Source organism: Apium graveolens, chromosome 1 (assembly GCF_009905375.1).
Source record: "Apium graveolens cultivar Ventura chromosome 1, ASM990537v1, whole genome shotgun sequence".
Classification (NCBI taxonomy): domain Eukaryota; kingdom Viridiplantae; phylum Streptophyta; class Magnoliopsida; order Apiales; family Apiaceae; genus Apium; species Apium graveolens.
The window spans coordinates 202,246,929-202,272,028 of NC_133647.1; the positions used below are offsets into that span (position 1 = coordinate 202,246,929).

Sequence of the window (25,100 nt, forward strand, 5' to 3'; positions counted from 1 at the left end):
AGCTAGTTATTTATTTTTTATTACATTTACCAAATTTATTACAGTAAAATAGGAAATTTCAAAATAAATATTAACATAGAATATTGAGTTATACATAGAGTAATTCTTTAGTTGTTTTATGTATTTTTAAGGCTCATAGTTGGCTAATGCCAATTTTTTAGTGTGTTTATTTTATTAATTTAATGAAAATTTTCAATAGGGACAATAGGGTTAGTAAGTATTTTAAACTACTACATTAGTTATGCTTATTATATATCTTAAAATGAAACTAAATTATGGGCGCCCTCAATAAAACCCAGTATATTTATATTTTTCTAAATAATTTTTTTATATTACTAAAATATATAGATCTTTACATCCATAGGGTTGGATCATTCATTAATATTTTTAAAAAAATCAGAACATCAATAAGAGATTAAACACTAGTTAGAAGTAGTGGTGAATCTACTCATTGACTATAAAAAAAGCAAACAAAATATATTTATTTTTTTCTATTTTTTTTTCATATCACTAAAATATATAGATCTTTACATCCGTACGGTTGCATCATTCATTAATATTTTTAATAAATTGAAACATCAATATGAGATTAAACACTAGATATAAGTAGTGGTCAGAATACTACTCCCTCAGTCCTTTTCAATTGTCATATCACTAAAATAAATAGATTTTGACATCCGTACGGTTGGATCATTAATTAATATTTAAAAAAAATTGAAACATCAATATGGGATCACACACTAGTTAGAAGTATTGGTCAAACTACTAGTTGACTATTAAAAAAGCAAACCAAATATATTTATATTTTTCTAATTTTTTTTCATATCACTAAAATACATAGATCTTTACGGTTGGATCATTCAATAATATATTAAAAAAAATTGAAATATCAATATGGGATTAAACACTAGTTAGAAGTACTTGTCAAACTACTAGTTGACTATTAAAAAAATAAACCAAATATATTTATTTTTTTCTAAGATTTTTGTCATACCACTAAAATATATGGCTTGTCAAATTTCAGGTTTTACAAAAAAATAACCTGGTAAGAGATTTTTCAAATTTCTTTTATTCGTTGCATTACAAAAACGGGAAATTTGTCAAATTACAATAATTATATATTTTTTCGAAAGTTTTAGTAAGAATTTGTCAAATTCTTAAATTGTCAAAACAACCATTTCTTCTTACCAATGTTTAGTCCCATATTGATGTTTCATTTTTTTTTAAAATTATTTATGAATAATCTAACCTATGAATAATCTAACCGTACAGATGTGAATATCTATATATTTTAGTGATATTATAAATATTTTAGAAAGAAGTGTACACAAAAGATTAACTAATTTAAATATTTATATCTTAATTATTTTACAAAATTAAATTTAGGGGTTGAGATTTTAACCTTGGAATATTTCACCTATTTGGAATTGATAATGAACGATCGCACCATACCGATGTTAAAATAGTTAAAAAAAGAGTTATATACAAAATTTTAAGATTTTTCAATCACTAAATTTTAATTATTTTAACAAATAAGGTATAATTTTCTAAGTCCTTCCATAAGAAATCTTAATTATCATAACATAAATATTTAAATTGATACTCCTAAATTCAACCGAATGCGTGTGAATTTAATGCCATGTCACTGATCCGTGTGAATAAGGTCCAACGTACCAAATTTAACTATAAAACTAAATCCAACGATTAACTTTAGATTACTAGTCAAAACAATAAAAAACTATAAAATAAAATGGGTGAGTGCCAATTTTAGCCCCTTTTTAATTAAAATTGACAAAAATAGCCGGTCTCAAATTTTTGGCCAATTTTAGCCGACAGAATACGCATTCCAGGATTGATTAATGTATAATACGCAATCTGAGGTGGAGTATTACTTGTCAATTTATATAGCATACGCAATTTACACTAGGGTATTCATTCAATAAGCATTTTACACTTGCGTAACCAATACAACCACAAAGACAATATGTAATTAGTACTTGCGTATCATGATTTTTTTTATTGAGGTGGGACCCAGTTTTCACAGGATACGATGCTACAGGTGAGAACATTGTTTATTATTAGTACTGTATGTATTTCTTCTTCAAGTAGGTTAGAGTGATAACTGCATAGCGTCCAATATATAATAATTTGATTACGCATTTGTAAAAGGCAGATACAAAAGTCTAGAGTTGGCCATTACTGGAGAAACGGTTATTTTAGTACAACTTCGCCAGATACAGGCTAAACTTGTCATTTTTTCAAATAAAATACTATAACCCCCCACACCCTCTTCCCTGTTTCCCCACCCATCCCCCTCTGCCCTGTTTCCCCACCCACCCCCTCTCCCTTGTTTCCCCACCCCCCCTTTTCTTTCACCGCACAAATCCCTCAGCCCTCTTTCTTTCACCAAACTTAATATGTACCATGCTTCTGTGGTCCAGACGAATTCCTACCATGCTTCCGTGGTTAGTGATTCCGCTTATTTGACTATGGGCTTTGACTAAGTTGTTGCCTCCTGCTTTTCGGTTTGAGATTACGTCTCCTGGCTTGCGTGTTTGTGTTGTTTGTTACGCTGTTTTGGTATGAGATTTTGATGCCGTAATTGTCTGCGTGGCGTGTTAAAAGGAATGCTAGGTTGAGGGACATGAAGAGGTTTGAAGCTATTGAGTTGCAGAAACTTAAGAAGACGTCTACGAGAAGGTGTAGGAATTGTTTGACGCCGTATCGGGAGCAGAATCCTGCGGGTGGGAAGTGTATGTGTTCGTACTGTGGGCATAATTCTTAGGATTGCACCGAAATTTTGGATTTTGGCAAGGGTCTAATTATCGTAAAGGGGTGATTAATTTTAAACTATTTGGCATGTTCAATATCTCTCGAAAATGGGATTTAGTTAAGTTTAGGGCTGCCGAAATCTGGATATTTTCCAGTTTCCGGCCAGTGTTTTTTGAAATTTGTGTGCGTAAATTCAATCGTATTCGGTAGCATTTAGAATCATATTTTCGACCAAATACGGTTAAATTGAATAATTGGGCAGGCGTTTTGAATTTTGTCATCAAATTAAAATGTTTGGGCAGGATATTCGAATTTTATCCGAAAAATTAAATTTGACCGGAAGCGATTGTATTAAGCCGATTGTATTTAAGCGGTTGTATTTAGCCGGTTGTATTTAGTCGTTCGTATTTATATTAAAATATACAACCGGTTTACTAAATATGACTCGAGCGAATACAACCGGTCCAAAAACCGGTCGTATTTAGCCAAATACAATCGAAAACGCTCGAATTTAGCTAAATATAACCGATTTTAAACCGGTTGTATTTAGCCGTTTTTCTTGTACCGGTTGTATTTGGCCTTATATTCTTGTAGTGATTGGTTCCCGCGTGATAGGTTCCCACTTTCAGGGTTAACATATACTTTGAATACATATGCCCTATACTTATGGGTGGGCACTATTATCTTTACTAATACTCACTATATATGATGTAGGTTAAAATTTGATTTAATTTTGAACATAAAAAAATAAGTAAAAAAAACATGTTGATTATATCAAAATTGGGGAGCCTATAGTATTTTTGTAATTATTTTAATTTTTGGGGAAATTTTTGGTGCCTTATGAAGAACATTTAGGAGGTTATCGAATTCCTCAATTATTTTGTGCCTTATTAATCACTTCTACGATATAAAATATAGTAATTTTTATTGTCATGTAAAGTACATCAAATATAATTTAATTTTTTTCAATGATTTATTCATTACAATGTGGTAAGGCAAATCTTTGGGTACTTGCAAAAAAACTAAAAAAATAGAAAATTAAAATAAAAAATAACACGTAAAGAAAAAAATAAAAATAAAATAAAAAGATACTTAGTGACGTAGTATACATGATAAAATTATATTTAAATAATTTTCCAGGAGTGTATACAACAAGATTTTGAAAAAATTATTGATGAGAAAAATATATTAAATCAAACATCATTTTTGAAAAAAAAACACTTTTGGGTAGAATATATATTGTAATAACATAAAAAAACCATACATCCAACACCCAAAAATTCTATTTCTTATATAAATAGGCGAAACAATAAAATAACCAATATAACAATACTCCATACATGCTTAAAAACTTTCTAACATAAACATAGGTTCAAAACCAGATGTTAGTCATCTGAGAACGCAAAATGTTGAATACAAAGACTAAAATATCCAGATAACTTTATTTGATAAAGAAAATGTCCCTCTGCTTGCTTGTTGATATGCTAAAAGATTCAAGGGTCACCCCAAATCCATGCATCTTCCTTGACCAACTTAGATCACCTGCAAAATAATTAAAGTACTTAATTACTTTTACACAGGTACTTTAATAATTGTAAATAAATTTCCTATGATTTTCAAGGATTTGTGTTCTTGCTAAATATAATTGAAAACAAGAGTGGACTAACTAGCTAATAAATTCATAATCTCCTAGGCAGAGGTAATTAATTCATAATCTCCTAGGCAGTGATCATCAAGACATCAGTAATGGTGATCTATATGTGTGTGGATAGAAAGAGGCCTGACCTGTAGCATTGGTGAATCAGAAACTGGGGGATGTGCGGTGAAGAAAAGGCCTGGCCTCAGCTGATGATGTAGTAGGTTCACTGTCTAGCATCTCGGTCCCCATTCCATTACCATTGTTATCCACCATTCCATCACCACTCAAGCTGTCCATCCCAATTCCCAGGCCAAGGAAATCCCTGGTAATCTTTTCACGATACTCACTCCCTATATTCATCGGCGGCTCCAACCAAACATTGTTATTCACCTCACCAACCATCATTCTATCAGCATTGTTTAGATTGTACATCAGTTCTCCGCATCCTCCAGCACTCAATTGTTCCATGCCAACACTATGTCCTCTAGCACAGCCATAACTGGTACCATCATTAAACCACTGAATCGGCGTTCATCATTAAACCACTGAATGAATTGTGTGTGTTCTGATTAAATTCATTGTGTGGATTGGTCAAGTCAGCACCGCCATATATACCAAAATTATGTAGAACACAGAATAGATATACACACACAGGACACAATACACAGAACAAATATTGCAAAGGGAAAAGTTTTCTTACTGAACTTGAAAAACTTACAGAGAATAGAAAAGAACTGCTACTATTTCTAACGTTGCAACTGCAACTTAAACTCCTAAGAATTAGCTACTACTCCCACTAATCCACCAACTCTCCTAACAAACTAGAACTACTCAGAAGACTAAGTCACAACTCCTACAAACCAGGAAGCTGACTATTATTCAAACTAACATGCTATGATTAAATTCCAACTTGCTCCCCCTAATCTAAGCATGTTTCTGCAGACACTGAATTCCAAGTAAAGCCCTCATCTGTTCGAATTTCACCGTTGCCATAGCTTTTGTGAGTACATCTGCACGCTGCTCATTCGTACTCACATATTTGACTTTAATCTCCCCACGTTCAACACACTCACGAATAAAATGATATCGAATGTCGATATGTTTACTTCTACCGTGAAAAACTGGGTTCTTTGCAAGATCGATAGCTGACTTATTATCCACATAGATGATCACTGGACCATGTTCCACTCCTGTTATCTGAATCAACAAATTTCTCAACCAAACTGCTTGACAGGCTGCAGCTGTAGCTGGCATGAACTCAGCTTCACAGGAAGAAAGGGTCACACATCGCTGCTTCTGAGAAACCCAAGTAATCAGATTATCATTCAAGTAAAAAACCATTGCTCCAGTACTCCTCCTGTCCTCGGTGCTCCCAGCAAGATCACTATCTGAGTATCCTTTCAACAGATTATTACCTGTTCCTTTCAAGTAAATTAAGCCGTAGTTTGTAGTCCCTTTAATGTAACGTAGAATCCGCTTCACCGCTGCTTGATGAAAAACTGTGGGTCGTTCCATATATCTACTTACAATTCCAACTGCATAGGCTATATCCGGCCGGGTATGGACCAAGTAACGTAACCCACCCACAATACTCTTGAATTGAGTGGCATCTATAACTTTACCCTTCTCGTCTTTGTCTAGCTGGATTGAAGTTTCCATTGGATATTTCGTTGGTCTACACTCTCCCATCCCAGCTCGAATCAGCAACTTATTTGCATAAGATTCCTATTTGATTTCAGTATATCCCTGTTTCTGACTAACCTCCAGGCCTAAATAGTGAGATAGCTTGCCGAGATCCGTCATATCAAATTCCTCCCCCATTTGCCTTTTAAACCTTTGAATATTGGAGATACTCGTACCCGTAACTAGCAAATCATCGACATATACACCTATGATCAACACTTCAGAACCTTCCTTCTTCGTGTACAAAGCATGCTCGTAAGGGCACTTACTAAAACCAAGACTCTCCAGATATTTGTTGAGACGAGTGTACCAGGCTCGTGGTGCCTGATGAAGACCGTACTACGCTTTCACTAACTTGTAAACAAGATGTTCTTTCTTTTTCACTTCAAAACCTGGTGGCTGAGATACAAACACTGTTTCTTGCAATTCTCCATTTAAAAAGGCTACCTTCACATTTAGATGGTGAACTTCCCATTCGTTTCGAGCTGCCAAAGCCAGCAAAAGCCGCACTGTCTCAAGCCGAGTAACAGGTGCAAACACCTCCTCATAATCAACACCTTATTTTTGAACGTACCCTTTTGCCACGAGGCGTGCTTTATATTTGATGATATTTCTGCTGGTGTCTCGTTTTAATTTATATACCCATTTCAGACCAACAGGCTTGTGTCCAGATGGTAGCTCCACTAGTTTCCACGTGTTGTTTCGCTCAATAGCCTCAATTTCTGACTTCATAGCTCATGTCCATGCTGCATCTGTAAGTGCTTGCTTGTAATTCGTTGGCTCCTCTACCCCCAACATCAACATGTTCTCATCAAGGAACACTTCCTCACTTTCATCGTACACTTCATAGATAGAGGGAAACTTTCGTGGGGCACTTTCATCGCTGGTGAGTACTACAGTGTTATCCATGTCTGACCTCGTCCGCCCAGTTGCAGATGACAATATTGGAGTCTGCATTTCTGTATACTCATTACTCTGTACTACAGATGAGGATGTTGGTGTCCACACTTCTGTAGACTGATTACTCTGTGGTGAACTAGCTTCCTCCTCTTCTGTGGTATTATCAGTACCAGGCATCATACGAGAAATAATAACTTTGAAGTTATTTCCAGGTAGATTGGACTCTGTCCTTTGATTACTCCAGTTCCAGGCTCTTTCTTCTTCAAAAATCACATCACGACTTACACGGATTGTACCTTGAGCAGGATCAAGTAAACGATAAGCCTTAGTCCCTGCTTTCTTGCCAAGATTCACCAATATTTTACTTCTGTCATCCAACTTTGTCGTATGCACACTTGGCACTTTCATGTGTGCCACACAACCGAAAACCCGAATGTGAGCAACATTGGGCTTATCACCACTCCAGGCTTCATACGGAGTCATATCAGACAGAGACCTTGTGGGTAACCTGTTTAATACATATACTGAGTGGCGTATAGCTTCACCCCAAAGGTTTGAAGGCAAATTCATCTCCTTTAAAAAACTACGTGCCATGGCTTATACCTTATTAAATATTAAAGATCTCCTTTAAACATTTGATGAATATATAATTGTTGATGAATATATAAGATACACATGGGTGTACTTTCTGCACACCAAGGATGAATCTCCATCCGTTCTTCTTGATCATTAAAGATAGCTGGAAAAATGATCAACATACAAAGTGAAGATATTAGAAGTGATAATGAAACTGAATTCAACAACAGTTCTATGGAAGAATTCTACAAATTGAAGGGGATAAAACAAGAGTTCTCTGCTCCTGGAACTCCATAACAAAATAGAGTTGTTGAAAGAAAGAATAGAACTCTCATAAAAGCTGCAAGAACCATGGTAGAGGAAGCAAGATTACCTACCTACTTCTGGGCTGAGGCTGTGCAAACTGCTTGCTTCACACAAAATATAACTTTGATCAACAAGCATGGAAAAACACCAGTTGAGATGGTAAAGGGAAAGAAACCAAATGTGAAGTATTTTCACATTTTTGTTTGCAAGTGTTTTTTTTCCAAAACTCATCCAGAGCATACGACCGATATTTGATCGATATAGTTGGTCGGCATAATAAACGGCCAAATTGGTCGATATCGTTCGTAAGTTTTTTTGGGTTAAGCCCAATATTGACCAACCGATACCGACCATTTTTAAAGGAGGTGGTCGTTATTATCATGAATATGGTGGGTATTTGTCGAATATGGACGTTATTTGATGATCAGAAATGGTTAATATTTTTCATTATTTATGAAGTACCGTTGCCTTTTGCGCTATTAACCCCTTCGCGGTCGCACTCCTCCACTTCATCCCCGTCCTCGCTGGTGGTGGTGGTGTCATCATCCATGCATTCTCGAGCCATCTTTATAGCCTAAAATGAATATGAGGTTTAATATGACTCAAAATAACACTACAAAACCTAAAATTGAGAAGGTTTAAGATTTTCCTCCACCACACCATAGATTGGCTTTCGCAACCCGATTTAAAAAAAATTATTTAAAAAATGTTGCAATATAAAGATGAGTTCATGTATATTACAATGTATTTTAAAAATATTGCAATTGAAGTAATAAGATTTTGAGGGTGTTATAAAAATCATGCTATTATAGTGCTTTACATAACAGTTCCAATAAATAAGAGATTTGGGGCAAAAGTTTAGGCGGGCTTTTCGAAAATTTTAAGCGGGCTTGTATAATTGTTTTCCCGACTACTAACTAAAAAAACAAATCATTTAAGAAAACTCACAAACTCACAGACCCGCTAACACTCAAAGAAACTCACAAACTCATAAATACTACGGCTCTTCAATGAAGATTAATACTCGAAAATTAAAGCTCGAAGAATGTTAAATCATGGAGAAGATTAAAGCTCGAAGGGTGTGCATTTTTCCCAAAATCTGTTTCAATTCATAAATCTGTTTGATTGTTGTTAAATTAGTGTTAATTATATCTTAATTTACATCCTTTAACTCTGTTAATATTTTCACTCAATTGAGTGTTAATTAGAATGCTATGTTAACCAGGGTTTATTTAAAATTCACCAGATTCTTACTTATGGTTTTGGTCATTACACTCAGCCTGGAGCAACTCATCTTTCTTTTGGTCATTATACACATACACATACACACACACACACACACATATATATATATATATTTGTTGTATGCCAAAGTATATGCCCAAGGTGACAGCAATGGAGACAAAGAAAATCAAGAATGGTGTGGTTAGTTTAAGTTATCCGATATTGACCAGGGATAATTACACTGCCTGGTCAATGAGAATGAAGGTCTTTATGCAGGCTAATAGTGTGTGGACTGCAGTAGAATCGAAGTATGAAAATGAGAAAGTTGAAGATAAAGAGGACAAGATTGCCTTAGATGCCATCTTTCAAAGCATACCTGAAGATGTTCTACTGTTCAATGCAGATAAGGAAACTGCGAATGAAGCCTGGGATGCGGTAAAGACGCTAAGTCAAGGAGCTGACAGGGTCAAAAAGGTGATAGTGCAAACCCTGAAGGCAGAGTTTGAGTCTCTGAGCATGAAAGAGACAGACAAATTGGACGACTTCTACACGAATCTTAAAGGACTTGTTACAAACAAAAGAGATTTGGGAGAAGAAGTAAAAGAATCCTACGTGGTAAAAAAATTATTTTGTGCAGTCTCTCCGAAATTTCTGCAAATCACATCGACTATTGAACAGTTTGGGAATTTGGAGAAAATGTCTATGGAGGAGGAAATTGGGTCTCTTAGGCCCATGAATAATGGATGAAGGGATCAGCTGAACCGACTGGTGGCCAGCTACTTTTGACTGAAGAAGAATGAGCAAAACGTGAAGCAGGTGATGGCAAGTTATTACTCACCAAGGAGGAATGGATCAAGAAAACTAACAGGGGAATGATCTCATATGCAAGTTAGAGAAATCGAGGTGACAATCATGGGAAAGATAAAATTCGTGACAAAACCAATATAAAATGTTACAATTGTGGTATCTACAATCACTTTGCTGCTGAATGTCACAAACCAAAATGTGAAAAGGAAACAAGGCAGGAGGAAAACTACATCGCTCAAGTTGTTGATGATGAGCCTACGTTACTGATAACATAGGTCGAGAAAACCGAACCAGATATGGTGTTTTTAAATGAAACAAAAGTTATGCCAAAGTTGAAGACATGAGGAGATTAAGTTGGATCGAATATGTGGTATTTGGATAACGGCGCAAGCAATCATATGACGGGACAAAAGGCAAAATTTAATGAGCAGAACGAAGAAGTGACCGGGAAAGTTAGATTTGGTGATGGTTCAACAGTTAATATTGAAGGGAAGGGATCTGTGACTTTCATGTGCAAAAATGGAGAAGAACGGACATTGAATGAGGTATACTACATTGCAAACTTATGTTGTAATATTATAAGTATTGGTCAGCTAACCGAGGAAGGAAATAGAGTTGTAATTTGTGGAGAATATTTATGGGTTGACGAGGGGAAATGTAAAACATTTATGAAAATTAAGAGATCTGCTAATAGACTCTATAAAATAATTCTTGAAACCAGAAATTTGAGTTGTATGCTGTCAAAATATGAAGAGATCTCTTGGTTATGGCATAACCGCTTTGGACATGTGAATTTTCAAGCAATGTCTTTGATGTCAAAAAATGAGATGGTGTTGGGTATTCCAAGTTTTGTTCAACCAAAGGAGGTGTGTCCAGGATGTTTAATGTCTAAACAAATCAGAAAGCCTTTCCCGTCCAAAACAATGTATAGCACAAAAGTGGCTCTGGAATTAGTGCACGGCGACTTGTGTGACCCAATTTCTCTAACAACCTCGCCAGGAAATAGGTACATTTTCTTACTGGTGGATGACTATAGTAGATTCATGTGGGTATATACAATTAAAGGCAGAGACGAAGCTTTCAATATTTTTAAAAAAATTAGAGCTCATATTGAATGATGGAATTGACAAAAAGATTAGGGTGTTTAGAACAGATCGGGTGGGAGGGTTGAATTTTACTCCATAGAGTTCAACAATTATTGTGAAGGCGCTGGAATTACGAGGCACTACACAGCCCTATACTCTCTGCAACAAAACAGAGTGGTAGAACGGAGGAATATAATGGTGGTAGCAGTGGCACGAAATTTTTTAAAGCATATGAAACTACCATTAGAGTTCTGGGGAGAAGCAATTCGCCACTCAATATACATACTCAATCGATTACCAACTAGGGCATTAACAAAAAGGATACCATATGAGGTATGGTACAAAAAAATACCCAAGTCGGTCACATTCGAGTGTTTGGATATTTGGCTCACATGAAGGTTCCGGGAGAGAACATAAAAAAGTTGGATGATCGTAGTGTGGCTGTGATTCACCTCAGCAAGGAACCTGGTACAAAGGCTATAGGCTATTTGATCCGGAAAATAATAAGGTTTTGATAAGTCAGGATGTTATATTCGAAGAAGAAAAATCTTGGTCCCGGAAGCAACAAGAACATATAGATATTGTTCGGGATGTGAACACGTTTATAATAGATGAGGATAATAATGCACGGAGCCTTGGTGAGAATTTTGATGGAAACTTTGATGGTCACACCAGCAGTGCCCAGTCTTCAAATGCCCAGAGTGATGAAGATACAGAGAATGCTGAAGTTTCTCGCAGCCCATTGCCAACAACTATTGATCCTAATATGTATGATGGCAACACGGAACCAAAAAAATTCAGGTCAATTAACGATCGTTATAACAACACAGAGGAGGTGGAGTTACAAGAAGAGCTGCTACTTATAGGGGATGAGGAACCTGCAACCTTTAAAAAGGCAGTAAAAGAAAGTGAATGGAGATTGACAATAAAAAAGGAGATGGAATCCATTAAAAAAAATAACACCAGGAGACTGACAGAATTAGAAAAACACTGCAAGATTATCGTTTTAAAATGGATTTATAAGCCTAAAAAGGATGCGAGTTGAAGGATAGTGAGGCACAAAGCATGGTTGGTCGCCAAGGGATATGCACCGGAATATGGAGTTGATTTTGACGAAATTTTCGCACCTGTAAAACGGCTTGAGATAATTCGCTTGCTGCTGGCTCTTTCAGCTAAAAACAATTAGGAGGTGCATCGCTTAGATGTCAAAAAAGCATTCTTAAATGGGGAAATTCTTGAGGATGTTTACATTGCACAACCAGAGGGTTTTGTCAAAAAGGGGTAAGAATAATTGACCGTTTCCAAATTATTGAAGGCGCAATATGGCTTGAGACAAGCCCCACGTGCTTGGTATGCGAAGCTGCACATTTGTCTTGATAGTCTGGTGTTCTCCCGTTATCCATACGAATATGCAGTATATGTAAAAAAGGATGGAACGAACGTGCTGATCATAGCCTGTATGTGGATGACTTATTAATCACGGGGACTAATGTAGAAATTATCAAGGAATTCAAGAGACATGTGAGTAAAATATTTGACATGAGTGATCTTGGGCGGCTATAATACTATCTTGGGATTCAAGTCGAGCAAGGAGAAGGTTATATTGAACTCAAGCAGTCCTCATATGCCAAGAAAATTCCGGAGAAGGCGGGCATAGCATGATGCAATCCGACTAAATATCCCGTGGATCCGAAAGAACAGTTAAGGATGAAAATGGAGAGCCTGTGGATCCCACGATGTATAAAAGTGTGGTAGGTGGTCTCATATATCTTGTACACACCCGTCCAGACATATCATATTCTGCGGGGATTGTCAGCCGCTTTATGGAGAGGCCTACATGGTACACCAGAACACACTAAAACGTATTCTGCGATATGTATAAGGAACATTGAATTATGGTCTGGTGTATTTAAAAACCAATGGAAATAATGTGCTTACAGGGTATTCGGATAGTGATCTTGCAAGACATGTTGAAGATAGGAAAATCACTGGAGGTGTGGTATTTTATCTGGATGAAAATGTAATCACATGGGTCTCGCAAAAGCAGAAATATGTCGCCTTATCTTCATGTGAGGCCGAGTTTATGGCTACTACAACAGCAGCGTGTCAAGCCATTTGGCTCTGAAATTTGTTGGGAAAGATAACTGGGGAGTATATTAGGCCTGTAGTGACTTATATTGATAATAAATCAGCTATCGACTTGGCCAAGAATCCTGTATTTTATGGGTGTAGTAAACACATAGATATTCATTATCATTTTATTCGCGACTGTGGTGAAAAAGGTGAAATAATGGTGAAGCATGTGAGCTCTGCAAATCAACGTGCAGATGCTCTTACCAAGGCTCTTACTACAATGAAGTTCGAGAAGATGAGATGCTTACCTGGTGTCAAGAGTCTGCCTAAATACAATTCATATTAAGGAGGTGATTGTTAGTAATTAATCTGAATTTATTTATTTATTTTAGTTTATCTTTATTCCCTCCAAGCTGCAGGACTCACTCAGATTATTAGTGGAGTGTTTGTAGGAGTCATGAAATAAATATAGGAGTAGTAGGTTGTTAGCTCTTCCTAGTATACTTCGCAAAGGGCTGTCTTCATTGTATAAAAAAGTTCGGTCCCAAGTCGAAAATAGTATTAAAATTTAATAATTTGTGATTATTTTTTTTCATAATTTTGTAATCCAATATATGGATCCCCATTTTCGTCAAAAGTTATATTTTTATTTAAATATACATTTTTATATAATATATGAAATATTTTTCCATATTAAGTTATCTAATATTTTCTTGTATAATATCTGTTTAATTATTTATTAACATGTTTACTATATTTATTTTATCGTAGTGATATTCGAATTTTAAAATACTTTCATCAAAAGATATAATATTAATAAATTGATAAGTTAATTTAGTTTGGAAAGCGTTAACTTACAATTTTAGTATATATTCTAATATTAAAAGAAGTTTGGTGTATAAGAGATAAATATTTTAATTTAAAATAGAAAAAGTGTAAGTTCTGATAATATCATAATTTTTGTTGTCCGAAATTGCAAGTACATGATTGCATTATATACACAAAACTTTCATGTGCAGTTTGGGATGAATACATGTTTTAAAAGAATTATGCATTTTGTATTATTAAAATAACTTATGTAATAGTTGATGAATTATAAATAATTTTTTTTGCAAAATACCTATAAATATCAAAATTTATGAGGGCATACTTTTAGTTCTATCACTTTTTATATTTAAGTTTGGTAAATATTTCAAAAATACATGTATTATATAGCTAGTTATTTATTTTTTATTACATTTACCAAATTTATTACAGTAAAATAGGAAATTTCAAAATGAATATTAACATAGAATATTGAGTTATACATAGAGTAATTCTTTAGTTGTTTTATATATTTTTGAGGCTCATAGTTGGGCTAATGCCAATTTTTTAGTGTGTTTATTTTATTAATTTAATGAAAATTTTCAATAGGGACAATAGGGTTAGTAAGTATTTTAAACTACTACATTAGTTATGCTTATTATATATCTTAAAATGAAACTAAATTATGGGCGCCCTCAATAAAACCCAGTATATTTATATTTTTCTAAATAATTTTTTTATATTACTAAAATATATAGATCTTTACATCCATACGGTTGGATCATTCATTAATATTTTTAAAAAAATCAGAACATCAATAAGAGATTAAACACTAGTTAGAAGTAGTGGTGAATCTACTAATTGACTATAAAAAAAGCAAACAAAATATATTTATTTTTTTCTATTTTTTTTTCATATCACTAAAATATATAGATCTTTACATCCGTACGGTTGCATCATTCATTAATATTTTTAATAAATCGAAACATCAATATGAGATTAAACACTAGATATAAGTAGTGGTCAGAATACTACTCCCTTAGTCCTTTTCAATTGTCATATCACTAAAATAAATAGATTTTGACATCCGTACGGTTGGATCATTAATTAATATTTAAAAAAAATCGAAACATCAATATGGGATCACACACTAGTTAGAAGTACTGGTCAAACTACTAGTTGACTATTAAAAAAGCAAACCAAATATATTTATATTTTTCTAATTTTTTTTCATATCACTAAAATACATAGATCTTTACGGTTGGATCATTCAATAATATATTAAAAAAAATTGAAACATCAATATGGGATTAAACACTAGTTAGAAGTACTTGTCAAACTACTAGTTGACTATTAAAAAAATAAACCAAATATATTTATTTTTTTCTAAGATTTTTGTCATACCACTAAAATATATGGCTTGTCAAATTTCAGGTTTTACAAAAAAATAACCTGGTAAGAGATTTTTCAAATTTCTTTTATTCGTTGCATTACAAAAACGGGAAATTTGTCAAATTACAATAATTATATATTTTTTCGAAAGTTTTAGTAAGAATTTGTCAAATTCTTAAATTGTCAAAACAACCATTTCTTCTTACCAATGTTTAGTCCCATATTGATGTTTCATTTTTTTTTAAAATTATTTATGAATAATCTAACCTATGAATAATCTAACCGTACAGATGTTAATATCTATATATTTTAGTGATATTATAAATATTTTAGAAAGAAGTGTACACAAAAGAATAACTAATTTAAATATTTATATCTTAATTATTTTACAAAATTAAATTTAGGGGTTGAGATTTTAACCTTAGAATATTTCACCTATTTGGAATTGATAATGAACGATCGCACCATACCGATGTTAAAATAGTTAAAAAAAGAGTTATATACAAAATTTTAAGATTTTTCAATCACTAAATTTTAATTATTTTAACAAATAAGGTATAATTTTCTAAGTCCTTCCATAAGAAATCTTAATTATCATAACATAAATATTTAAATTGATACTCCTAAATTCAACCGAATGCGTGTGAATTTAATGCCATGTCACTGATCCGTGTGAATAAGGTCCAACGTACCAAATTTAACTATAAAACTAAATCCAACGATTAACTTTAGATTACTAGTCAAAACAATAAAAAACTATAAAATAAAATGGGTGAGTGCCAATTTTAGCCCCTTTTTAATTAAAATTGACAAAAATAGCCGGTCTCAAATTTTTGGCCAATTTTAGCCGACAGAATACGCATTCCAGGATTGATTAATGTATAATACGCAATCTGAGGTGGAGTATTACTTGTCAATTTATATAGCATACGCAATTTACACTACGGTATTCATTCAATAAGCATTTTACACTTGCGTAACCAATACAACCACAAAGACAATATGTAATTAGTACTTGCGTATCATGATTTTTTTTATTGAGGTGGGACCCAGTTTTCACAGGATACGATGCTATAGGTGAGAACATTGTTTATTATTAGTACTGTATGTATTTCTTCTTCAAGTAGGTTAGAGTGATAACTGCATAGCGTCCAATATATAATAATTTGATTACGCATTTGTAAAAGGCAGATACAAAAGTCTAGATTTGGCCATTACTGGAGAAACGGTTATTTTAGTACAACTTCGCCAGATACAGGCTAAACTTGTCATTTTTTCAAATAAAATACTATAACCCCCCACACCCTCTTCCCTGTTTCCCCACCCACCCCCCTCTGCCCTGTTTCCCCACCCCCCTTTTCTTTCACCGCACAAATCCCTCAGCCCTCTTTCTTTCACCAAACTTAATATGTACCATGCTTCTGTGGTCCAGACGAATTCCTACCATGCTTCCGTGGTTAGTGATTCCGCTTATTTGACTATGGGCTTTGACTAAGTTGTTGCCTCCTGCTTTTCGGTTTGAGATTACGTCTCCTGGCTTGCGTGTTTGTGTTGTTCGTTACGCTGTTTTGGTATGAGATTTTGATGCCGTAATTGTCTGCGTGGCGTGTTAAAAGGAATGCTAGGTTGAGGGACATGAAGAGGTTTGAAGCTATTGAGTTGCAGAAACTTAAGAAGACGTGTATGAGAAGGTGTAGGAATTGTTTGACACCGTATCGGGAGCAGAATCCTGCGGGTGGGAAGTGTATGTGTTCGTACTGTGGGCATATTTCTTAGGATTGCACCGAAATTTTGGATTTTGGCAAGGGTCTAATTATCGTAAAGGGGTGATTAATTTTAAACTATTTGGCATGTTCAATATCTCTCGAAAATGGGATTTAGTTAAGTTTAGGGCTGCCGAAATCTGGATATTTTCCAGTTTCCGACCAGTTTTTTTTGAAATTTGTGTGCGTAAATTCAATCGTATTCGGTAGCATTCAGAATCATATTTTCGACCAAATACGGTTAAATTGAATAATTGGGCAGGCGTTTTGAATTTTGTCATCAAATTAAAATGTTTGGGCAGGATATTCGAATTTTATCCGAAAAATTAAATTTGACCGGAAGCGATTGTATTAAGCCGATTGTATTTAAGCGGTTGTATTTAGCCGGTTGTATTTAGCCGGTTGTATTTAGTCGTTCGTATTTATATTAAAATATACAACCGATTTACTAACTATGACTCGAGCGAATACAACCGGTCCAAAAACCGGTCGTATTTAGCCAAATACAATCGAAAACGGTCGAATTTAGGTAAATATAACCGATTTTAAACCGGTTGTATTTAGCCGTTTTTCTTGTACTGGTTGTATTTGGCCTTATATTCTTGTAGTGATAGGTTTCCACGTGGTAGGTTCCCACTTTCAGGGTTAACATATATTTTGAATACATATGCCCTAAGATACTTATGGGTGGGCACTATTATCTTTACTAATACTCACTATTTATGATGTAGGTTAAAATTTGATTTAATTTTGAACATAAAAGAATAAGTAAAAAAAACATGTTGATTATATCAAAATTGGGGAGCCTATAGTATTTTTGTAATTATTTTAATTTTTGGGAAAATTTTTGGGGAAATTTTTGGTGCCTTATGAAGAACATTTAGGAGGTTATCGAATACTTAAATATTTTGTGCCTTATTAATCACTTCTACGATATAAAATATAGTAATTTTTATTGTCATGTAAAGTACATCAAATATAATTTAATTTTTTTCAATGATTTATTCATTACAATGTGGTAAGGCAAATCTTTGGGTACTTGCAAAAAAACTAAAAAAATAGAAAATTAAAATAAAAAATAACACGTAAAGAAAAAAATAAAAATAAAATAAAAAGATACTTAGTGACGTAGTATACATGATAAAATTATATTTAAATAATTTTTCAGGAGTGTATACAACAAGATTTTGAAAAAATTATTGATGAGAAAAATATATTAAATCAAACATCATTTTTGAAAAAAAAAACACTTTTGGGTAGAATATATATTGTAATAACATAAAAAAACCATACATCCAACACCCAAAAATTCTATTTCTTATATAAATAGGCGAAACAATAAAATAACCAACATAACAATACTCCATACATGCTTAAAAACTTTCTAACATAAACATAGGTTCAAAACCAGATGTTAGTCATCTGAGAACGCAAAATGTTGAATACAAAGACTAAAATATCCAGATAACTTTATTTGATAAAGAAAATGTCCCTCTGCTTGCTTGTTGATATGCTAAAAGATTCAAGGGTCACCCCAAATCCATGCATCTTCCTTGACCAACTTAGATCACCTGCAAAATAATTAAAGTACTTAATTACTTTTACACAGGTACTTTAATAATTGTAAATAAATTTCCTATGATTTTCAAGGATTTGTGTTCTTGCTAAATATAATTGAAAACAAGAGTGGACTAACTAGCTAATAAATTCATAATCTCCTAGGCAGAGGTAATTAATTCATAATCTCCTAGGCAGTGATCATCAAGACATCAGTAATGGTGATCTATATGTGTGTGGATAGAAAGAGGCCTGACCTGTAGCATTGGTGAATCAGAAACTGGGGGATGTGCGGTGAAGAAAAGGCCTGGCCTCAGCTGCTGATGTAGTAGGTTCACTGTCTAGCATCTCGGTCCCCATTCCATTACCATTGTTATCCACCATTCCATCACCACTCAAGCTGTCCATCCCAATTCCCAGGCCAAGGAAATCCCTGGTAATCTTTTCACGATACTCACTCCCTATATTCATCGGCGGCTCCAACCAAACATTGTTATTCACCTCACCAACCATCATTCTATCAGCATTGTTTAGATTGTACATCAGTTCTCCGCATCCTCCAGCACTCAATTGTTCCATGCCAACACTATGTCCTCTAGCACAGCCATAACTGGTACCATCATTAAACCACTGAATCGGCGTTCATCATTAAACCACTGAATGAATTGTGTGTGTTCTGATTAAATTCATTGTGTGGATTGGTCAAGTCAGCACCGCCATATATACCAAAATTATGTGGAACACAGAATAGATATACACACACAGGACACAATACACAGAACAAATATCGCAAAGGGAAAAGTTTTCTTACGGAACTTGAAAAACTTACAGAGAATAGAAAAGAACTGCTACTATTTCTAACGTTGCAACTGCAACTTAAACTCCTAAGAATTAGCTACTACTCCCACTAATCCACCAACCCTCCTAACAAACTAGAACTACTCAGAAGACTAAGTCACAACTCCTACAAACCAGGAAGCTGACTATTATTCAAACTAACATGCTATGATTAAATTCCAACATGCTCCCCCTAATCTAAGCATGTTTCTGCAGACACTGAATTCCAAGTAAAGCCCTCATCTGTTCGAATTTCACCGTTGCCATAGCTTTTGTGAGTACATCTGCACGCTGCTCATTCGTACTCACATATTTGACTTTAATCTCCCCACGTTCAACACACTCACGAATAAAATGATATCGAATGTCGATATGTTTACTTCTACCGTGAAAAACTGGGTTCTTTGGAAGATCGATATCTGACTTATTATCCACATAGATGATCACTGGACCATGTTCCACTCCTGTTATCTGAATCAACAAATTTCTCAACCAAACCGCTTGACAGGCTGCAGCTGTAGCTGGCATGAACTCAGCTTCGCAGGAAGAAAGGGCCACACATCATTCAAGTAATCAGATTATCATTCAAGTAAAAAACCATTCAAGTAAAAAGGGCCACACATCGCTGCTTCTGAGAAACCCAAGTAATCAGATTATCATTCAAGTAAAAAACCATTGCTCCAGTACTCCTCCTGTCCTCGGTGCTCCCAGCAAGATCACTATCTGAGTATCCTTTCAACAGATGATTACCTGTTCCTTTCAAGTAAATTAAGCCGTAGTTTGTAGTCCCTTTAATGTAACGTAGAATCCGTTTCACCGCTGCTTGATGAAAAACTATGGGTCGTTCCATATATCTACTTACAATTCCAACTGCATAGGCTATATCCGGCCGGGTATGGACCAAGTAACGTAACCCACCCACAATACTCTTGAATTGAGTGGCATCTAAAACTTTACCCTTCTCGTCTTTGTCTAGCTGGATTGAAGTTTCTATTGGATATTTCGTTGGTCTACACTCTCCCATCCCAGCTCGAATCAGCAACTTCTTTGCATAAGATTCCTATTTGATTTCAGTATATCCCTGTTTCTGACTAACCTCCAGGCCTAAATAGTGAGATAGCTTGCCGAGATCCGTCATATCAAATTCCTCCCCCATTTGCCTTTTAAACCTTTGAATATTGGAGATACTCGTACCCGTAACTAGCAAATCATCGACATATACACCTATGATCAACACTTCAGAACCTTCCTTCTTCGTGTACACAGCATGCTCGTAAGGGCACTTACTAAACCCAAGACTCTCCAGATATTTGTTGAGACGAGTGTACCAGGCTCGTGGTGCCTGATGAAGACCGTACAACGCTTTCACTAACTTGTAAACAAGATGTTCTTTCTTTTTCACTTCAAAACCTGGTGGCTGAGATACAAACACTGTTTCTTGCAATTCTCCATTTAAAAAGGCTGCCTTCACATCTAGGTGGTGAACTTCCCATTCGTTTCGAGCTGCCAAAGCCAGCAAAAGCCGCACTGTCTCAAGCCGAGTAACAGGTGCAAACACCTCCTCATAATCAACACCTTGTTTTTGAACGTACCCTTTCGCCACGAGGCGTGCTTTATATTTGATGATATTTCTGCTGGTGTCTCGTTTTAATTTATATACCCATTTCAGACCAACAAGCTTGTGTCCAGATGGTAGCTCCACTAGTTTCCACGTGTTATTTCGCTCAATAGCCTCAATTTCTGACTTCATAGCTCATGTCCATGCTACATCTGTAAGTGCTTGCTTGTAATTCGTTGGCTCCTCTACCCCCAACATCAACATGTTCTCATCAAGGAACACTTCCTCACTTTCATCGTACACTTCATAGATAGAGGGAAACTTTCGTGGGGCACTTTCATCGCTGGTGAGTACTACAGTGTTATCCATGTCTGACCTCGTCCGCCCAGTTGCAGATGACAATGTTGGAGTCTGCATTTCTGTATACTCATTACTCTGTAGTACAGATGAGGATGTTGGTGTCCACACTTCTGTAGACTCATTACTCTGTGGTGAACTAGCTTCCTCCTCTTCTGTGGTATTATCAGTACCAGGCATCATACGAGAAATAATAACTTTGAAGTTATTTCCAGGTAGATTGGACTCTGTCCTTTGATTACTCCAGTTCCAGGCTCTTCCTTCTTCAATAATCACATCACGGCTTACATGGATTGTACCTTGAGCAGGATCAAGTAAACGATAAGCCTTAGTCCCTGCTTCCTTGCCAAGATTCACCAATATTTTACTTCTGTCATCCAACTTTGTCGTATGCACACTTGGCACTTTCATGTGTGCCACACAACCGAAAACCCGAATGTGAGCAACATTGGGCTTATCACCACTCCAGGCTTCATACGGAGTCATGTCAGACAGAGACCTTGTGGGTAACCTGTTTAATACATATACTGAGTGGCGTATAGCTTCACCCCAAAGGTTTGAAGGCAAATTCATCTCCTTTAAAAAACTACGTGCCATGGCTTATACCTTATTAAATATTAAATATCTCCTTTAAACATTTGATGAATATATAATTGTTGATGAATATATAAGATACACATGGGTGGGTGTACTTTCTGCACACCAAGGATGAATCTCCATCCGTTCTTCTTGATCATTAAAGATAGCTGGAAAAATGATCAACATACAAAGTGAAGATATTAGAAGTGATAATGAAACTGAATTCAACAACAGTTGTATGGAAGAATTCTACAAATTGAAGGGGATAAAACAAGAGTTCTCTGCTCCTGGAACTCCATAACAAAATAGAGTTGTTGAAAGAAAGAATAGAACTCTCATAGAAGCTGCAAGAACCATGGTAGAGGAAGCAAGATTACCTACCTACTTCTGGGCTGAGGCTGTGCAAACTGCTTGCTTCACACAAAATATAACTTTGATCAACAAGCATGGAAAAACACCAGTTGAGATGGTAAAGGGAAAGAAACCAAATGTGAAGTACTTTCACATTTTTGTTTGCAAGTGTTTTTTTTCCAAAACTCATCCAGAGCATACGACCGATATTTGATCGATATAGTTGGTCGGCATAATAAACGGCCAAATTGGTCGATATCGTTCGTAAGTTTTTTTGGGTTAAGCCCAATATTGACCAACCGATACCGACCATTTTTAAAGGAGGTGGTCGTTATTATCATGAATATGGTGGGTATTTGTCGAATATGGACGTTATTTGATGATCAGAAATGGTTAATATTTTTCATTATTTATGAAGTACCGTTGCCTTCTGCGCTATTAACCCCTTCGCGGTCGCACTCCTTCACTTCATCCCCGTCCTCGCTGGTGGTGGTGGTGTCATCATCCATGCATTCTCGAGCCATCTTTATAGCCTAAAATGAATATGAGGTTTAATATGACTTAAAATAACACTACAAAACCTAAAATTGAGAAGGTTTAAGATTTTCCTCCACCACACCATAGATTGGCTTTCGCAACCCGATTTAAAAAAAATTATTTAAAAAATGTTGCTATATAAAGATGAGTTCATGTATATTACAATGTATTTTAAAAATATTGCAATTGAAGTAATAAGATTTTGAGGGTGTTATAAAAATCATGCTATTATAGTGCTTTACATAACAGTTGCAATAAATAAGAGATTTGGGGCAAAAGTTTAGGCGGGCTTTTCGAAAATTTTAAGCGGGCTTGTATAATTGTTTTCCCGACTACTAACTAAAAAAACAAATCATTTAAGAAAACTCACAAACTCACAGACCCGCTAACACTCAAAGAAACTCACAAACTCATAAATACTACGGCTCTTCAATGAAGATTAATACTCGAAAATTAAAGCTCGAAGAATGTTAAATCATGGAGAAGATTAAAGCTCGAAGGGTGTGCATTTTTCCCAAAATCTGTTTCAATTCACAAATCTGTTTGATTGTTGTTAAATTAGTGTTAATTATATCTTAATTTACATCCTTTAACTCTGTTAATATTTTCACTCAATTGAGTGTTAATTAGAATGCTATGTTAACCAGGGTTTATTTAAAATTCACCAGATTCTTACTTATGGTTTTGGTCATTACACTCAGCCTGGAGCAACTCATCTTTCTTTTGGTCATTACACACATACACATACACACACACACACACATACAGATATATATATATATATATATATATTTGTTGTATACCAAAGTATATGCCCAAGGTGACGGCAATGGAGATAAAGAAAATCAAGAATGGCGTGGTTAGTTTAAGTTATCCGATGTTGACCAGGGATAATTACACTGCCTGGTCAATGAGAATGAAGGTCTTTATGCAGGCTAATAGTGTGTGGACTGCAGTAGAATTGAAGTATGAAAAGGAGAAAGTTGAAGATAAAGAGGACAAGATCTCCTTAGATGCCATCTTTCAAAGCATACCTGAAGATGTTCTACTGTTCAATGCAGATAAGGAAACTACAAATGAAGCCTGGGATGCGGTAAAGACGCTAAGTCAAGGAGCTGGCAGGGTCAAAAAGGTGATAGTGCAAACCCTGAAGGCAGAGTTTGAGTCTCTGAGCATGAAAGAGACAGACAAATTGGACGACTTCTACACGAATCTTAAAGGACTTGTTACAAACAAAAGAGATTTGGGAGAAGAAGTAAAAGAATCCTACGTGGTAAAAAAATTACTTTGTGCAGTCTCTCTGAAATTTCTGCAAATCACATCGACTATTGAACAGTTTGGGAATTTGGAGAAAATGTCTATGGAGGAGGAAATTGGGTCTCTTAGGCCCATGAATAATGGATGAAGGGATCAGCTGAACCGACTGGTGGCCAGCTACTTTTGACTGAAGAAGAATGAGCAAAATGTGAAGCAGGTGATGGCAAGTTATTACTCACCAAGGAGGAATGGATCAAGAAAACTAACAGGGGAATGAACTCATATGCAAGTTAGAGAAATCGAGGTGATAGTCATGGGAAAGATAAAATTCGTGACAAAACCAATATAAAATGTTACAATTGTGGTATCTACGATCACTTTGCTGCTGAATGTCACAAACCAAAATGTGAAAAGGAAACAAGGCAGGAGGAAAACTACATTGCTCAAGTTGTTGATGATGAGCCGACGTTACTAATAATATAGGTCGAGAAAACCGAACCAGATATGGTGTTTTTAAACAAAACAAAAGTTATGCCAAAGTTGAAGACATGAGGAGATTAAGTTGGATCGAATATGTGGTATTTGGATAACAGGGCAAGCAATCATATGACGGGACAAAAGACAAAATTTAAAGAGCAGAACGAAGAAGTGACCGGGAAAGTTAGATTTGGTGATGGTTCAACAGTTAATATTGAAGGGAAGGGATCTGTGACTTTCATGTGCAAAAATGGAGAAGAGCGGACGTTGAATGAGGTATACTACGTTGCAAACTTATGTAGTAATATTATAAGTATTGGTCAGCTAACCGAGGAAGGAAATAGAGTTGTAATTTGTGGAGAATATTTATGGGTTTACGAGGGGAAATGTAAAACATTTATGAAAATTAAGAGATCTGCTAATAGACTCTACAAAATAATTCTTGAAACCAGAAATTTGAGTTGTATGTTGTCAAAATATGAAGAGATCTCTTGGTTGTGGCATAACCGTTTTGGACATGTGAATTTTCAAGCAATGTCTTTGATGTCAAAAAATGAGATGGTGTT

The 25,100-nt window shown here is 35.1% G+C and overlaps 2 protein-coding genes and 1 long non-coding RNA gene across 3 annotated transcripts; 1 reads left to right on the forward strand and 2 right to left on the reverse strand.

The window, feature by feature from the left end:
• Positions 1-4,033: 4,033 nt before the first annotated feature.
• Positions 4,034-5,120, reverse strand: LOC141724390 (uncharacterized). Its single transcript, XR_012576633.1, has 2 exons — positions 4,558-5,120; positions 4,034-4,314 (listed from the first exon to the last, which is right to left on the reverse strand). It is a non-coding gene; the product is annotated as an uncharacterized LOC141724390 (long non-coding RNA).
• Positions 5,121-5,335: 215 nt separating this feature from the next.
• On the reverse strand, positions 5,336-6,100 carry LOC141717546 (secreted RxLR effector protein 161-like). Its single transcript, XM_074519672.1, has one exon. The coding sequence runs from the start codon at positions 6,098-6,100 to the stop codon at positions 5,336-5,338; it is 765 nt and encodes a 254-aa protein (XP_074375773.1).
• A 17,529-nt stretch (positions 6,101-23,629) lies between these two features.
• LOC141717570 (uncharacterized) lies at positions 23,630-24,205 on the forward strand. The gene has a single exon (XM_074519704.1). It carries the CDS (start codon positions 23,630-23,632, stop codon positions 24,203-24,205), a length of 576 nt encoding a protein of 191 aa, XP_074375805.1.
• Positions 24,206-25,100: the final 895 nt, after the last annotated feature.

Excerpts from the sequence above, each read along its gene's own strand:
- LOC141717570 (XM_074519704.1), top strand. The coding sequence starts at position 23,630 with ATGGAGATAAAGAAAATCAAGAATGGCGTGGTTAGTTTAAGTTATCCG.
- LOC141717546 (XM_074519672.1), bottom strand. The coding sequence starts at position 6,100 with ATGGGAGAGTGTAGACCAACGAAATATCCAATGGAAACTTCAATCCAG.